The sequence below is a fragment of the Eretmochelys imbricata genome, chromosome 1 (genome assembly GCF_965152235.1).
Source record: "Eretmochelys imbricata isolate rEreImb1 chromosome 1, rEreImb1.hap1, whole genome shotgun sequence".
Lineage (NCBI taxonomy): Eukaryota > Metazoa > Chordata > Testudines > Cheloniidae > Eretmochelys > Eretmochelys imbricata.
The window spans coordinates 309295348-309310661 of record NC_135572.1 but is presented as its reverse complement, the minus strand read 5'-3'; the positions used below and the strand labels follow the sequence as shown (position 1 = coordinate 309310661).

The window sequence follows — 15314 nt, the reverse complement described above, 5'->3', positions numbered from 1 at the left end:
AAGCCCTGGCTGGTACGGTTTAGTTGGGGATTGGCCCTACTTTGAGCAGGGGGTTGGACTAGATGACCTCCTGAGGTCCCTTCCAACCCTGATATTCTATGATTCTATGATTCCCACCTGAGAAAGAACTTCAACCCATGCAGGTATGCTCTGAGGAAGAATCTCAGCAGGCTGAGCCACAGCCCCTGCAAGTTTGTCATTGTCTTCACCAGATAAAGTGGTCACACCTGCTTCACCATCACCACCTGATGACTGTAGGCAATGCTGGGACCTCCTAAGGAGAATTGCAGACACATTCCAGAACCACCTGGAGAAATTACAGGACACCCCTCATAAGCTACTGGATATCCTCCAGAGCATGGAGGAGATTGCTCCACCAAATAAAAAGGTCATCTTAGAACTGCCATTTGTCTGTACTCCGCCCACAAAAAGATTGATTACAGATATCTACTTGCTATGTTGAGAAGCCCACCTTGACAGAGTGGATTCTTGGTGGGTCCAGGTATCCTGTTACAAACAGTTCCTGCTGTTTATTTAGAACTTTCATAGTCAGATCATGCCAGACAACATGACAATATTTTATTATATTAACAAACAGGGAAGAGCAAGGTCTTTCCTCTCTGAATAGAAGCTGCCGGTCTCTGGAATTGGTGAATTCACCAAAGGATCACACTCTCAACAAGGGAATTAGACAATTTGGTGTAAAGAGCATCTTTCTTGTTATGGGGATCACTTTTTGTCTCAAGAGAACAACAAATGTCCAACTAGTGCCCACCAACAAGGTGACTCACAAGCAGTATTCATTGAGGAGGAGCGTACAAGGAATCTTGCTGTATCACAGACTGGAGGACTGCTCTGCTGAAGGACACACCTGCTGTGGAAGCTTATTTGATTTAATTATACCTGTACAAGTGGGTTTGTTCTGGATGCATGGGCTTGAGTTTTCTAAGGCCTGGAGAAATGGATGTAGTTTTTTAAAAGTGTACAAAGTTCCTAGAGCCACGGCATTTATGCACCTTACAGTTAATATAAAAGCAACAATAATTCATGTTAATTTCCTAATCCAAGTAATTAACAAACCTGATGCAACCAAAGAATGATTTAATAAATATTTCTGCAAGTTTATTGTAGAATTTTAAACATTAGAGGCTTGGTTTCCCATCTGTGTAACTCTAGCTAAAGTCAATGGAGTTCCACTGGTGTAAATTGGAGAAACACAATGGTGAACCAGGTGCTGGCGGTGCATAAGGTGTTTACTTCAATTGTATATCGACATTTGATAAAGCACCATATTCTAAAGGGGTTTTGCTCTTGAGTTTGATAGTTAACTATGGAATTGATATTCATAAGTAGCGACGTGACCTAGGAGCACAAGTCCCATTGAAAGGAATGAAAATATATTACAAGCAATTTCAATTTACATTGTGACCTGTGCTCCTAAATGACACAGGTGCTTTTGAAAACCTTGCCCTCTACAAAATGTGTTGTCTTTTCTTTCACTACAATTGTTGGCTGCTTTTTCCCCCTTCTCAACCTCTTTGCATGTCTGGCAATTGTGATAGACCAGAACTCTCAAAACAGACAGTATAATAATCCTGCAAGTGACAGAAGCTAAATAATTCAAAGCTACAGGTAAATCTCCTAATTTAACCTCACCTCCTTGTGCAACATATACCATGGGGTATATAAATTTACCTACTATTGGGAGACCTCTACAACATCCAAGTAGAATATAGTAAGTTAATGGCAGAGGTGTCAGCTTTTTTTCTAAAGGGAAACATTTTGAGGAAAACAGTCCAAGCATCCATTTTTTGCAGGCAAAATTTATACTCCCATTTCTGTGCCACAAAATGAAGGGTGGCTGCAAATCTGAGTACTTGTGCCTCCACCTAATGTGAATATGCTCTCAAGTAGTAAACCGTATTTGGAGGGACAAAAATGCAGGAGCAATTTCTACCTGCAAAAGGGAAAAACCTTTTTGCAAAAGATGTTCTTAAAGTAGTCTTAAATAAAGCAATGTCCATTGAACCCTTTACTTCTTCCTCTTCCCCTTCCAAAAAAATGGCATTGGGAGTGAACAACCCAACATCATTCATGAGCTCAGAACTCCATTGTAAAATGTGATGCATCAGGCTGATCCTCTCTTCGGCTCTTTTCTGTGGCTTTTCCTCTTCCTTTTCCTGCTGTTTGTTTGAGAAATAGCACATGCCAGGTGTGCTATCCGCCAACCAAACTGCAAACATTTAGAATGCCATTTCATAATTCTTCATACAGTATTGTTTCATTTTGGTAACTCACGAAGAGTGAACCCAATTCACATTCAGCTTCCTTTTAATTTTAGGGGAACATAAACTTCACTTCATCCCAGCTCTCATTGGCCCCTTCCTAGAAGTGACACTGATACCGCAGCCTGACCTACGGAATGTAATGATTCCCATTTTCCATGACATGATGGATTGGGAACAAAGGCGCAGTGGCAACTTCAAACAGGTACCGTGTGTGAAGCTGTTTAGCAGGGAAGATTGACATTCAAATTTTTCTCAGGCAGCCTTGGCACTGAACTATTAACTTGTTAGCAGAATCTGTGATGGAGCAGGATGGAGAAATGACAACCTTCATTTGAGGGAAGATGGTAGAATTATAGGCTAATGGCTCTTGAAGACCCTTTGGCTCTCTAAGCTCTCCATGGGTTTTTCTGTTCAATATTTTTATGTAGCTAATTTAAGATGGGGATAGGATATTCTAGCCCATTGAAGTCAATGCCAAAACTCCTTTGACTTCAATGGGGTTGTTTTATTTTTCCACTTTAGTAGTATATATTGGAAAAAAAAAAGATAATGAAGAAGAAACTCAAGAATGATACCGTGATGGCTTACTGACATAATGTCTGATATCTGTTCACCCAGCCATCAAAAGACTGACTTTTACAAGAAACCAAGTTCTGCAAGTATCCAACTATTCTTGCCTCTCAAGTACTAGCTTAGGCATCAAGTAAGGAACTGCTAAATATGCCATCTGCTCTTTTGGCTCCCACTCAGTTCTTTCCAGCTGCCTCAAACCACTTCACTGTGTTCTCCTTCGTGCTGTTTCAAATGAAGCAAAGCAGAAGTATTTGAAATAATTTCAGGCAATGATAAGGATTGGAGTGGGAGCTGTAGGAGCAGTTAGAGTATTTGGAAACACAAAACAAACTATGCGAATGGAGATGCATGTGATGTAAGTGTTTTGTTCCCCTCACATTTTTTAAACACATTGTTAAAATAATTGTAAAAATGATGATGAAGACTAGTTGAAAAACAGATTCTGCATAAGCAAAGCACTGACTTTCTGATTCACTCTGTATTGATCATTGGCTTAAAGGTACACTGTAATTATGATTCATGATTTAATAGAGCAACTTCAATAATAGACTAGTTTCTCCTCTAGTTTTTCAGTCACTAAGTATCTCTATTGCTGGAGGGGAGGTTATTCTCTTTTGATGTATTAATAAACAAAACAACCTTGTCTACATTTTCTCAATGATCAATATAGTTACAAATATTTTATGCAATGATTTTCAGCTATAAAACCTTTATTCTCCAACTCTTCTTGACAGATGACTCGGAATTTCAGTGCATCTGCTATATACATTACATTGGAGTCAGGGTAGGTTTTCAGTGTCAGCAGGAGTAACTATAAGCCCCAAACTGTTAATCGCTGGATTTAAAGAATGGGATGTGGGAATCGGAGAGAGTTGGTTTTATATTAAGGTCCAAATAATGACTTGCTCTTGCAGCCCTTCAGTAAGAATTCAGGCAGTCTCGTTGGGCTGCATGCTTTTTTGTTTGACTCTATAAATAGATAGCTGCCTTAGCAGCCGCAAATGCTGCTCAGCCTGTAGGTTGAATCACATTGCTTCATTTAAATTAGTCCCAAAAAATCCTCCGGGATGACAGAAGATGAAGTGACCTATCCTGAAATTTACATTTCTTAACGATAATACTAAGGAATCCATTTAACAAAACCTCTTACAGAAAAAAATCATTTTTTTTTCAATTTGCTCAAACCTAATTTAAGTACAAAGAAGCCTTTTATGTGAATATGTTCCAGGTGGAGGCAAAACTGATTGACAAATTGGATAGCTTGATGTCAGAAGGCAAAGGTGACGAAACGTACCGAGAGCTCTTCAACAGCATGTGAGTAATAAATTTGCTTTTAATTCATTCATTGAGTTCCATTTGATGGATTAGCTGCTAAATATCATTGTGGACAAAAACTGCAGAAAGAGCTGTGATCTCGGAATGTTTTTGTCGTTTTTGAAACCTATGAAATAAAGGCTAGTTGCCTAAATAAAATAATGTATCTTATTGTATCTTTGATGACTAGTTGTGTCTATGTTATACCATAAACTGTTCTCTATTATCACTCATACTAATTTTAAAACCAGAAAAGCCAAAGATGTTTAGTAGGTGGGTGGGATGCAGTTAGAACATAAATTTTTTACATCACATTTGTAAAACATGAGCTTAATAAATAGCTGTTTTGTTAAATCATTCTCATAACTAACCAAAATTTGCTATTGTTCAAATAATGTTTCACTTGTTGATTTCCTGATGGATTACAGAATGACTGATAAGATTAATCTCATGTAATAATTCTATTTACAAATGATTTTTAGACATTGCATATGTTTTAATAATTGGTTCATAACATCAGAATCTAATGGTGAAAGAGGACAAATGCTTCCTTTATAATGGAACTCCTAGGACTGCCCATGTGTTATTCCTGGTGACTGAAATTGGTGACCATCACAGACACAAAAACATGAACTGTTTCCCCTCCCACACACACACACCCATTTCAACTTCAACCATGTGGGAGACCTATTTATAGTCACTTTAGTACAATATATATTGTTCCTCCACTGGATTCCATTTTACATGTGTATTTCCCAGTGCTATTACACATACAGTTTTTTTTTAATTAGGTTTCTTCCTTTTTAAATGGAAGGGAAAAGTGATATTTTAGCTTTATTGCTCTAGAATTAAAAACAATTGCATTTATGTCTTTTTGTTGGTACATATGCCAAGCACATAATACTCCTATAATTCCATTGTGGGGAAAAAAACCCATAATACCAAAATAAATGCTTCTGCCCATAACATACAGAGAAGGAAAGGGAAGTTTGAGGTGAAATTACAGCTGAAGAGTATAGTAAAAGATAATTTGTGTAGTAATCGTTCTTTAAACATTAAGATAGATCAAGTAAAAATAATAAAAGCTAAGAAAGTTTTCAGAAATTTTAGTAACAGTGTAATGTTTAAGACAACAGCATTAAAGGAGAAGTTCTTTTATGAAGTAATAAAGCCTGCATTTACTCCAGTGCAGAAGCGTGTCATTCACTGATTGAAGTGACTTCTAATGATGTCAGAAAATATATTGGTATCTGAAATATAATTCTTGAAAAAGCTGAGTGTTGAAATTGAGATAGATTTTAAAAGGTAGTGGAAGAATGGTAAAGCATTTTCTAAACGCAGTTACTTAAGAATGATTATGTGTAATTTAATTCATAAGAAGTCTCATACTACTTTCCCTGACTGGAGGGGTTTAGGTGCATATGGATCTAAAATGGAAGACACTACTGTAACAGGTGACTTGAAGAAAAGGAATCCTGAAAATGTTAAAAGCTTTGAAGTCATTATTTCAAGGATCAGATTTAGTGTCAAGGTGTCTGAGATTTTCTTCCATCATCAATTTAAGCAGCTATTATTGGAGGATTTTATCACATGCCTCCTTGATTTAAAAATCGTGCCCATGTGATTAGACTGAGGTGATAATAAAATGATGGGCACATTAGTTCAAGGAAGTGGAAAGCACTAGCACAGTTTTCAAGTAGTCATAGCTTTGTTTTGGGAAATGGAAGTGCATTCATTTTACATGATCAAATATGAGTCTTCAGATTGCCCCCTAATTTGTAGATGTATGAAGTCATGGGGACACAGATAATCTTCATGCATTTTCTGGACACAGCATATCAATTTAAACAGTATTTGGGTATTTGTCCTGTTCTCTCTCTCTCTCTCTCTCTGGAGATATACTATTTTCTGATTCATGCTATCTCCATGTTCCCAGGTTAACTTAATTTTTCTGAGCAATCCATAAGCGCTTTTCCACTGAAGACACATCTTGCTTTTATAGCCAAATTATAGATGTCATTGGACATCTTTAAAATGTTGTATGCTTGGGATTTTGATGTTTATAATGAAATATCCTATAAAATGCAAAGGGAGAAGCATTGTTGCTATTTATCTTTTGGCAGGCATCATCCAGGGAGATTTAGAAGTAACCGGAGGGCTGTCTCACAATCACCAACATATCGTTACTAAGGCTCAGATTTTGTCAGGGATATACAAAAATTCATGAAAGCCCATGACCTATCCATGATTTTAACTAAAAATATCCCTGACGAAATGGGGAGGGAGGAGGGTCCAGCACCCACAGTGGCTGGGGACTCTGGGGTCACCTTGCCCTCCTCCCCCACCTCCCCCGCCCCAGTGGCTGAGTCACTGCAGAGTCTTCTTTCTGCCCATCATGGCTGAGCCACTGTGGGGTTCCCTCACTGCCCGCCATGGCTGGGCAGCTGCGGGGAGCCCCTCCCACACCTGTGGGAGCTCCAGGGGACCCCACCCACAGGGGCTGGGAGCTCCAGGGTCCCCCTGCTGCCCAGCAGATAGGAGCTGCTGGGGACCCTCCGCCAGCAGTGTCTGAGGGCTGCCTGCTGATAGCTCCAACCCCAGGTCAGAGAATGTCATGGAGGTCTCTGGAAGTCACGGATTGTAGGGCTTAGTCATTAATGAATGGTACTAAAGAGCGGGAGCTGTAGATGTTTTGTTGTAATTAAGGGCCAGTTGCTGTATTTGCTCCCTAATATAATCCAGACAGAAAAAGAACCCCTGATCTCCCTTTAAATTGTTAATCTGAAATTAAAAACAATTGAGGGTTCTAGCTGACTAACGTGAAAATACATGTTTGTTTTACAAAAAGGCTGACAATTAGAACAAAATCTTTGTGTTGTGCTGCACAGTTGCTCAGATCAGAAGCTTACTTTTAGTTTTTAAGTAATGTATGACTTTTACACAGGCCCTTCCTTTCCAAAAGCCTCTCATGCTAAATAACGTATAGAAAATTATTGCAACCTTCTGAACTTACTGGGCAAGCCATTCATTTTTATATGATATGCATTGCAAACCGCAACAGATGTGCTCCAGCGGTATTAAACTAGAGGGCCACACATACTAGAGGGCCAGCTTATTGTACGTGTCAGGCACTCCATGTGTCTCCCCGTTCTCCCACAAGGTCCTTGTGTGCCACCTTCCCACCCCCTTCTATTTCAGGGACGCCCTGCAGCTCCCCATCCCCTCCATACCAGGGCTCCATATCAGTGTCTCCCATTCCCTCCTGCCAGTGACATTGTATACTGCCCTATTCCTTCATTCCCCGTTTCCCTCCCCAAGTGCCAAAGGCTTTGTGTGCCTCCATGTTTCCACTCCTCCCATGTCAGGAACTCTGTGTTCTCCCCCTTGTCTCACTGTGTTCCCCCATTCCCTCTCCCTCCCATACCAAGTCCCCTATTTTCTCCCCATGCCAGGAGTTCTGTGTGTGCACCCCATTTCCCCTGCCTCTCATTTCCCCATGCCCCACCAATCTTATTTCTTTTCTTTCTGTCTTGGTGATTCAGGATGTCAACATTTTAAACTATATTAGGAGGATGGGTAGAGCTGAGATGGGGTGTTGCTATACTGGAAGATGTTAATGCCTACCATCAACCAATACTTTGATCTATACACAATTACTGAGTGGTTGAAGTTGCTGGGTCTGCTAAGCAGATACCAGGAGCTCCATCTGTCCCCATTTCCCTCTTCTGGTTTTCTGAATCTCACCAAAATCAATAGGTTTGCCTACTGATGCCTACAACAGACCCTACAATTCTGGAATTGAGTTGTTGCATCATTCAAAAGTTACTGCGTTACAGAGAGACTTGTCAGATAGTAATGCCTCACATGCTCAACCAGTAAATTTAGAGGGAGACGCCTGAGTAGTGTAAGCTTGAAGCAGGATTGACGTCTGTCACGACCAGGGCATGAGTGGTCAGGCCTAGTGGCTGGAGTCAGGAGCCAGGAACCAGAACCAAGGGACAGAGTCAGGAATCAGGAGTCAAGCCAAGTGTCAGAGCCATAGGCAGGAGCAAGCAGGAAAGTGGGGCTGAAGTGGATCGGAGCAGGTACATTACAATTGAAAAAAGTACAGAGAAGGGCAACAAAAATAATTAGGGGTGTGGAACAGCTTGCATTTGAGGATAGATTAAAAAGACTGGGACATTTCATCTTGAAAAAGAGATGACTAAGGGGAGAAATGATAGAGGTCTATAAAATCATGAATAGCGTGGAGAAAGTGAATAGGGAAGTGTTATTTACTCCTTCACATAACACAAGAACCAGGTGTCACCCAATCAAATAGATAGGAAGCAGATTTAAAACAAACATAAGGAAGTATTTCTTCAGACAACGCTCAGTCAACCTGTGGAACTCATTGCCCGGGGATGTTGTGAAAGCCAAATATAACTTGGTTCAAAAAAGAATTAGGTAAGTTCATGGATTATAGATCCATCAATGGCTATAAACCAAGATTGTAAGGAACACTATCCCATGCTGTGTGTCCCCAAGCCTCTGATTGCCAGAAACTGGGACTGGATGACAGGAGATGGGAATCACTCAATAATTGCCCTGTTCTGTTAATTCCCTCTGAAGCACCTGGCACTGGCCATTGTCAGAGGACAGGATACTGGGCTAGGTAGCCATTGGTCTGACCCAGTATGGCTGTTCTTATATTCAGGAGAGGAGCAAGATTAGAACCAAGGGAGGCACAGAAGTGATGGTGACTGTGGGCATACACATTGAACAGCCAGCAACCCTGCTGCTGAGCTTAAATGGCCTGCTGCTGGCTCCCCTCAGCCAATCAGGTAGGCCAGTCAATCAGTCCATCCTACCACAACCCACCTGACCTCATTAATCTGCCTGGAAGCGGGGCTAGCTAATCCTCAAATTCAGCTGAAGGAGCTCACTCCTGACAACTAATCTTCAGTGCCCAAATCAGGTGGGGAAATATCAGTTCTTTCATCAGTAAGAACTTAATATGGCAAAGTGGTTTTGTACAAGTCTGGCTAATACCAAGATTCAGGACTGTGCGTGTTCTTCCGCACTCTGCAGATCTAACTCATTTTAGCACCCACTCTTTTGTTTCTAAGAGCACAGAGTAAAAAAAAGTGGTGAGGATGGTGCTGAGGTATCGAGTATCATACTCCCCTTTTTAGAGTTACTCCAGCTATGAGAAAGTGTAGTGAGGCCGGGCAGAAGTGCTCTCAGGAATGCGGAGTCAGGTTCCACTGCACTGCCTGTCCTATTCATCATATTTGCACAATATTTCACAACACTCTTCACCTGTGCTGTGCATAAAGTCCAGTGTCTAACAAGAACTGAATGATGAAAGCAGGCATTCTCCGGGTCGTACAAAAATGGGGAGGGGCTGGAAAGCAGTGATAAAGAGATCACAGAGAAGAGGTATTAAAATAAAGTGTGTTCAGAGTTTCTGATACAACATGCAGGAGAGAACAGAAGCTTAACTGAAATGCCAGTCATCTTTCTCAAATTTTATCTTGATCTTGCCGTGAGAAGCCTGGGGATGTGTTTGAGTGGCTCTTTTGTTATGAATGTTTTCTTTGTGCATTATCTGTGAAAGTAGAATGATGCAAAGGAGAAGACAGGAAGTTGTCAAATTGAAAAGGCAATTTGTTGTTTAAATAAAGATATTTAATATATTCATACATTCTCAAGTAGAAACTGTATAGTGTACATTTATACATATAAATAGAACTTACGTAAGTCAGATATACAATAGACTCATCCTTTTTTAGAAAGGTTAGACTTCTGCCATTTTTAGAAGCATACTAAATATTCTTGTTTTTAAATTTAATTTGAAATACCCTCATTTAAAGTAAGGTTGAAAAGCAATGTGAAGAGAGAAATGTAGTCAGTATTGTCTTCTGGCTATACAATAGTCTTGATTCTCCTCTTGTTTCTTATATACAAAAACTGGTGTTAAAAGAATGTTATGGTGCAAAGGTAAGTATTCAAAAGTTAGGAAATGCCAGAATTAAGTTTGTCCGTGCATTCATTCTGAAAAGCAGTGTGGCTAGTGAAAAAGACATGGATTTGCCAAATTAGAATTCTAAGGTTTCCCTTGTTGAAATTGGGAGAATGATACCTGTTCCTAAGCCCTGGTCTACACTGGGGGGGGGCGGACAGAATCGATCTAAGTTACACAACTTCAGCTACGTGAATAACGTAGGTGAAGTCGACATACTTGGATTGACTTACCGTGGTGTCTTCGCCACGGTGAGTCGACTGCTGCCACTCCCCAGTCAACTCTTCCTGCGCCTCTCGTGGTGCTGAAGTATAGGAGTCAACGGGACAGCGCTCGGGGGTCGATTTATCGCGTCTAGACTATCCCCATTGGATCGATTGCTGCCCACCAAATCCGGTGGATAGTGAATACATACCCGAAGATAGAAGTGTGAGGCCTTGCTCAATGATATGGGCTGTTAAGTGCACAGAATTGGCACCAGACAGCAGTAGGTCTCCTCCTAACTCCCAGCCCTGTATACCTTCCCCTATGTCAAAGGATAGGGAGCACTGTGTATATAGGAGTTCAATGAGCGCTGAGAGCATGATCAGTGAAGTTGGTATATAAGAGTTCTGTGGGGCTGAGTATGCTCAGTGTAGTTGAAGGTGAGTGGAGCTCGCTGCCTTCCCACTGCAGGTAGAAATGTTCTGAGATTTTACCTACTGAGCATGTGCAAATGGCAGTTTTTTGAGGCTCCTAACTCAACCAAATATTCATCGAGTTTCATGGGGACAGGATCCACTATCATGCCAAATTTTAAATCTGTGTACCAAAGCACAGAGACACTAGAGCTCTTCAGATAAATGGTTTGGGAAAATGTTTTCGCATTGACAAAACCTCCTATTTTACCCAAACTTCGGTCTCTGAAATGGCTGAACAATTTTTGCTGAAAGTTTTAAAAATCTTAGCTTCAGGCAGAGAGGAAATGTGGAAAATTTGATTCCAAATGGTTGAAATTTGGCAGCGTTATAAGCAACCAAAACCAAGGGTTTATAAAGGAAAATATTAGGGCACCTTCATTATAAGTGTCACTGCCAGTTCCCGTACAATATTACTTTTAACCCAGGAAATCTGTTCACTTCAGTGTGTAATCCTAATTTACCCTAGTATAAGGGAGAGGAGAATTAGATACGGTACATTTACCACACAAAATCCTTTGGTTATTTAATATTTAAAGGAATGAAACTATCAGTGCATAAATGGTATGTATTGAGTGGGCAAATATTAAGTTAAAAGAGAATATTTTTAAAAACCACCTCTCAGTAAAAGGCTTTTCCTATAACAATCACACTACAGTTAAACTGCGTGGGTGCAGAACTATTGTAGAGTGAGTGAGGAAAAATCTATGTTAACAAGTTGGAGGTCCCATTGAAAGGGAATTTAGAGATGCTGGATGTTCTTTTCTAGGTAACAGTCTTCAATAGAGTGGAGCAAAATTTTTCAGTCAAGTAGTACATTTGCCAGAAAATGCAGTTTTGGAGAGACTGAAACTATTTGTGAATTCAGGTTGAATTTGGTGAATAGTTTTGACTGAATAAAAAATAAGAGGAAAAATTTGGAAAAAGTCAAGTTTGTTTTGAGATTTTCTAAATGAACGATTTCAATAGTTCATTTATAATTGACATTTCATTTAGAAAATGTCATTTTGAATGGACTCGAACTCAATGTTTTCATTTTTTCATTTAATTGAGAAAACCTAAAAAATTTCAGTTTCTACTGGAAACAAATCAATTATTTTGCATATATTTTGGTTTAGCTACCAAACTGGAAAAGCAGTTATTCACTCAGCTCTAGTCTTCAATTTCTTTCTGTTTTCTGAAATGTTAGCATGTAACCCACGCAGTCAGCATGTAATGAAATGTAAGAAAACCAAAAACTATTATAAATCTGGGGATGTATCAAGGTTTTAAAATGTTTATACGTTTTATAAATCTGATGATATTTGTATGCATTTTGATTTTGACATGGCTAACTTAGAAATCCATTTGCTTTGTCAATGCTTCCTGGATTAGAATTCCACTCTTTGGTCCCTATCCTAGGTAAGATATTTGTTTTTAAATTGTGCTGCTTGTGAGAAGAGTCCAAAATTAAATCTGTGAATATTGCAGACATTGCCAAGGCATTTAAGATACTGTTGAAAGTAAAGTGGTTGCCATGGCGACAGATAAAAATAAATGTTGAAATTGCTTTGGGTTTCTTCTTTCCAGCCTACTGAAGAAAATTGAGCGGGAAACGTGGAGAGAAAGTGGTGTTTCATTAATTGCCACTGTAACGCGACTAATGGAAAGGTTACTGGACTACAGGTGAGCAATTGTCACATAATTTATATTGAGAATATGGAAGCATTCAAAGTTCTGACAACAAAATTATCCTGCAGGGTTTTGATAACTGGAACATGGAGACTTTCACCACTAGGTTACAGGTTCAAATCTGCCTCTGGGTTGGGAGTGGCCAGAAGTCATCATCTAACAGCTGTTTCACAGCCTAAGTGAAATTATTAATATTATTTTAGTAGTGCCTAGAGGTACCATCCAAAATTAGGTCCATTGTGGTAGACACTACCGGTACATATAACAAGAGACCATTCCTGGCTGAAGAGTTCAAATCTATATAGACAGCACAGACAAAGGAGGGAGAAAGGAAGTATCATTACCCTCATTTTTATTGATGGGGAACAGAGGCACAAAGGATGACTTGCCCAAGATCACCCAGGAAGTCTGTGACAGAACCAGTCATTGAATCCAGATCTCTTGAGTCCCAGCCCAGTGTCTTAACCTCCAGGGCTGATATTTTGTTTCCAGACCCTAAGGCAAAGGTCCACACATCAAAATCTATCATGGTTGTCATCCTTATTTACGGTTTAAGAGAAAAGCTGAAGGATTTAGTTGTCATGGAGACTGTACTCTTAACTTCTAGAGAAGTGTCAGTGCTACATCTCTTCTGTGGATAAATAGAACTTCAATCTCCTGGATTGTCAGTCCAGCACCTTTCAAAGCACTGCATTCACTGGCAGTTTTATTTTTCCTTAGTAACTGTGGGGGGGTAATTTCCATCATTTTAATGCAAGGCTGTCATGCTTACACTGTTTTCCTTCATGTGTTGTCATTAGTGGCCCTACATAGCTTTATCTTAACTTTTGATCTAGAGGTGGAATATACAGCCCGTGCAAGCAAGAAAAAGGAGACATGAGGTCAAACGCATCTGGATCTGCTTTCTGGCAGTGCAGAATGCCCTGAGGCTGTATTGTTTTAATTAGTTTGCTTCTACTTAATTCTGTTTTATGAAATGTGTTCCTTGTTCAGAGGGGAAAAACTGTATTGTCCCATAGTGCAGGTGTTCTGACTTTTGTTACATTTTATTTTTAGGGACTGCATGAAAATGGGAGAAGTGGATGGTAAAAAGATTGGCTGCACTGTTAGCCTGTTGGTTTGTATAATAATCTTTATCTCTCTTTTATACTCAAGCAATTAACCTTACATAGTAAAAACCTATACATTGTATGAGAAGTATATTTTTACTAACCTACTTCTCAATGCACAGTGCACTCCAAACATCAGGTGTAATTAATGCCAGTGAATGCACAAAGTACATTTATACCATCAAATATGGATGGTATTTAAATACATACTGTTATGGTTCAGAATAATATCATTTGATGGTCTGACTACAAGTTGCTGATATGATACAATAGTTAGAGCCTGGTAGAATAGGATAAAGTTCAGGATATTTCAGAATGAAGTTGATACAGTTTTCTTGTGCTTTTCTCTCAGTGTTCATCGTGAGAATCCCCCTCGTATCAGCTCATAGGAGTTTAATAAATCTTACTAGAAAGTAACTTTCATAGAAAATTCAAACCAAAAATTTGTATATTCCTGCAAACCTGATTAATTTCTGTGGCTTGTTTAAAAATACACAACAAAGCTCACCTGTATTCCTACCTCTGTCCTCTCATTTTCCCAGCAACAGACCTCAGCTACTCTTTTATATATGAAAAATATTTTTGAGGAGTTGATATACCTATTCCCCTCTCAACAGAACTAGAAAATGTTCCTCTGGGCCTGCTGTTGTCACTTCTCATGGACCTTCATCTCATTTTAGATTTGAGATACACTTTCCCACCATCCAATACTCCAAGAATGTACTGTGCAAATTGTGAATCCCTATTAATATTATTTTTTGTTAATTATAATAACCTATTAGTGAGGTATGTTTTGATCCTAGGCCAAGATTCATTGACAGGCTTTGAACTTCTGTGAACTTCAGAAAGTTTCAGAAAGTTTTGTTATGGAACCATACAACTGTGCTGTTTTAAGTGGTAACTGAGAATTATAGGGCATAAAGACAAATCTAATTATTAGTTATTGCTGGAGAAGTTTTTGAAGGATAAAGGATTTCTTCTATATGAGCACAATACTTTCTAAATAGTAACAGTATACGTAACTTGATTATGGGACAACTTGCTTACTATCAGGTTACCCGGCATGGTTTAAAAGGAAGTAAAAACATTTGGTTATTTGCGTTCTAAAGTCAATTTTTACTGCAAGAAATGACCCATAATTTGTATAAAAAGAACACACAAAAATAGAGCAAAGCAAACGTGGAATACTCTAACCGCATCCTTGAATGGGATTTCACAAACTGTAGTGAAATCAGGCTAAGAAATATTTTGTGATTCCTTCCACTGGGACAATTTAAGCCTAACAATCAGTAGGCAAAACTATGTATCTCTAACATACTCCAAGAATTAACTAATTTTAGAGTATGAAAGGTGAACCTTCATTATGCAGAAAGTACACAGATTTTAAAACACTATGATGGATGAGCCTCTCGTGCTTTCAGAAGATGTTCTGCGCAAGGTGAAACTGAGGAAATACACTGACTTTAATTACTGTCAGTCAGCAGGAGGCAATGGCACTTCATTTTTATCGGCACTGTTGAAAAGAAACCTGACTTGCAAAAGCAGGAGGGTGGAAATGGCATGGAAATTGAGCTTTCAGGGTCCTACACTGAACCTAGGTCCTACACCTCCAAAGAAACATCCAGAATCTTCTGAGTTCCTGCCTAGAGAAAGTCCATTGCAGCATCTTGTCACAGGA

General features: G+C 39.4%; 1 protein-coding gene across 1 annotated transcript in view; it reads left to right on the top strand.

The window, feature by feature from the left end:
• Positions 1-15314, top strand: part of DOCK4 (dedicator of cytokinesis 4) — a 412253-nt gene that overhangs the window by 348830 nt on the left and 48109 nt on the right. Inside the window, exons 31-35 of the mRNA XM_077807794.1 lie at positions 2342-2490; positions 4090-4175; positions 12231-12257; positions 12426-12521; positions 13584-13644. Of these exons, the coding sequence (XP_077663920.1) occupies positions 2342-2490; positions 4090-4175; positions 12231-12257; positions 12426-12521; positions 13584-13644 (419 nt within the window). The remainder of the gene's footprint in view (positions 1-2341; positions 2491-4089; positions 4176-12230; positions 12258-12425; positions 12522-13583; positions 13645-15314) is intronic.